Genomic DNA, 2,834 nt, shown 5'->3' on the forward strand with positions numbered 1-2,834 from the left:
CATGATCAAACAGATGCCACTTAACCAACCATCTCCCCTCCAAACAGAAACACAAAGATAAAAAGTGGGAAATCAATATCGGACATTAATATCGGCCCAGTTTTACACATCAGACTGATACCAATATTCTAAAAAAGGACAAATATTGGTCGATACCGATATGAATGCCGATATATCGTGCATCCCTAATTTTACCAGAAATGTAACATTGATTTGATAATTCATCACATTTGCTAAATATCAAGATATGTTTCAGATATTGGATTAAAAACCCAGAAATATTAATATTGCACAACTCAGATTTTGTATGAAAATGCAGCATGAACTAGGGTTGGGGCTGAAAGGGGCGGGACATGGGGTTGTACAGGTTGTGGCACGTTATTTCTCTCCATCGCCACTGAACTTCATTCAACTTTTGCCTCTTTTTGTTTTCTTCTTCCTGTAGATTTTTTGCCTCTTGTCAAATAGCTTTGGGCCTCGGTCAGAGAAGAGGTTGGAGGGTTTATGTTATTTTTTATATTTTTGGCTTGAAAGAGAAGGATGAGATTGACGCAGCAACAAGCATCAAATAAGACTGTCATGTTCAGAAAAAAAAAGTAGTGCATTTAATTGATCATAACTCTGGTTTTATTAGGCCCATCAGCTCAATTAAAAAACTGATGTATCTTTCAGGCTAGAGTGATTTAATGTGACTCAGCTCCAAAGGGTTAGAATACCATCATAACTGTTTTTAAATCCCATCACCATATTTTCATACKGAGATATACCCACCAAGCCTAACCTCTCTTCTGTCTCGATCTTCTGTCAGGGTGGTTCGGCATCCGTAAGGACTTCTGCCACTTCCTGTTGGAGCTCCTCCCCTTCCTCAGAGAATACGGCAATGTGTCATACGACCTGCAACGCAGCGAGGACCCCGAGGCCATCGAGGACCTCCCCGTCCCCGAGCCGCCGCCAAAGATCGCCCCCATGTTCCACAAAAAGACCGGCGTGGTGATCACGCAGAGCCCCGGGAAATACTTCATCCCGCCACCCAAACTCTGCATCGACATGCCCGACTAGCAGCGCGTCAGAGCTGGAGTGACTGCAGCCGGCGGGGCGATGACTTTTAAACCAATAAAGCCCAAASAGCAGAGGACACTGTGTTTACGTTACGTGCTGGCTCCTCACCTGAACTGTGCAGCAGCTCACCCAGCAGGGGGAACGCTTCAGAACCAACATGGTGATGGATCCAGACCCCTCGCGTTGGTTTCTCCAGCTGTTTTAAGACTTCCTAAATGTATCAAGAATGAAACCTTTAAACTGACGTATTGTTTCACCTGTTGGTGAGGTTACACTGTGTTGATTACTCCCTGTTATATTCATTTTGAAGATGAAGATCTTTGGGGGGGGGGGCTTTGACAGCACAAGTATCTGTGATTCTKGCTGATCTGATTTGCAGATTTATGTTTTTATGATGCTGAGACTCACACCAGAGCTGGATCTGTGCGGGGTGGACTCAGAACTGTTGGGTTTCAGGTTCTTGATGTCAAAGATGGACGGGTTTGTGATGGGGACCATTAGAGGGARTTGATGGAGATTGGAGTTCCCCTCTTGTTTTTGTTCCCACTTTTGACCATGCAAATAGCTGGAAAAGGGGGTGGAGCTAAATCAAAGATGATTAGTTTCTTTTTTCAGGTTAGTTTTTATACAATACTTGTCATTTTCCTGAGTAAGCCTGTAATCACTGAAGATTTGCTTAGAAAAAGTTGCCTTTAAAAAAAACTAAATTTTTGTTGCGCAAAATGATTCAGGTGTAAGTAGTTTCCAATGTTAATGCTTCCCAGTTCTACATTTCTCCTCGTGTTTKTTTAACATTGTTTTTTAAAGAAGTRATTTGAAGCATCCAGAATGATAACATCTGGAAATACTCAACATGACAGAAAATTAGTCTATKAAATCCTCACATGTCTGATAGGGATCCATTTAAAATTGATTACAGTAACGTACATCCAAGTATTGTTTTGAAATTAACCTGAAAAGTGACTAGGTGGAGAAAAAAAGCACTTTGTTACCTTGGTTCTAAACAAATCACCATAGGATTTTTTTTATTTTATTTTATATTTTAGTTTTTGTATTTCTTTTTTCCTTTTGTAAATATCAGCACTTGTTTTGGGACCAGAGGGTTGAAATAAAACCAGTCCTACACTCCTACTTTTTCTTCAAGCGTACGTGGAATCTGTACACAGTCGTTTTTCACATTCAATCAACTGTATGAAGTTGCAGCTATTAGATTTTGTCATCACATATWTTTGGCAGTACAACAGAAAAAGAAAATCACCTGATCCTACTGAAGGTAATATMTCACTGGGCTGTTTAGTTGGAGACTCAAAATTGTGAGGAAACTGCTGAGTCTCACTGAATTCTGAAAGTTTGTGTTTTGTGAGGCTACCTTTTGAAAATTATGACAGCGTATTAGGRCCACACAACGAAATTTAAAATTTTTTTATTACGAGAATAAAGTCAATATTACGACATTAAAGTTGTATAAAAATACAGTCACAATACGTTTAAAGTCGTAATATTACTAAAGTCACAATATGAGAAAAATTTCAAAAATATTCTAGCCTTTACATAAAAAGCCTGCAGTTATCACTGCATTAAAATGAGGAATGTTGAGCAACTTGTCAAGTTGTTCTTTAGTATTGCTTAAAATAAATAGTTAATCTTTTAGCACATTAGCATCAACTTATCAGTAGAGGGACTTGGAAATTTTGCAAACGACTCTAAACTGAAGCCATATTGTAATTAATGGATGCATTGACGGATTTAGTCACGTAGCTAATTTGGATGAAAGC

The 2,834-nt window shown here is 39.1% G+C and overlaps 1 protein-coding gene across 1 annotated transcript in view; it reads left to right on the plus strand.

Moving 5' to 3' along the window:
* The window catches only part of tmem185 (transmembrane protein 185), a 9,944-nt gene extending 7,754 nt beyond the window's left edge, over positions 1 to 2,190 (plus strand). The window contains exon 7 of the mRNA XM_014018276.1: positions 809 to 2,190. Within this exon, the coding sequence (XP_013873730.1) occupies positions 809 to 1,059 (251 nt within the window). The 3' untranslated portion in view covers positions 1,060 to 2,190. The remainder of the gene's footprint in view (positions 1 to 808) is intronic.
* The last annotated feature ends 644 nt before the right edge of the window (positions 2,191 to 2,834 follow it).

The sequence above is a fragment of the Austrofundulus limnaeus genome, unplaced genomic scaffold (assembly GCF_001266775.1).
Source record: "Austrofundulus limnaeus strain Quisiro unplaced genomic scaffold, Austrofundulus_limnaeus-1.0 Scaffold188, whole genome shotgun sequence".
Classification (NCBI taxonomy): Eukaryota; Metazoa; Chordata; class Actinopteri; order Cyprinodontiformes; family Rivulidae; genus Austrofundulus; species Austrofundulus limnaeus.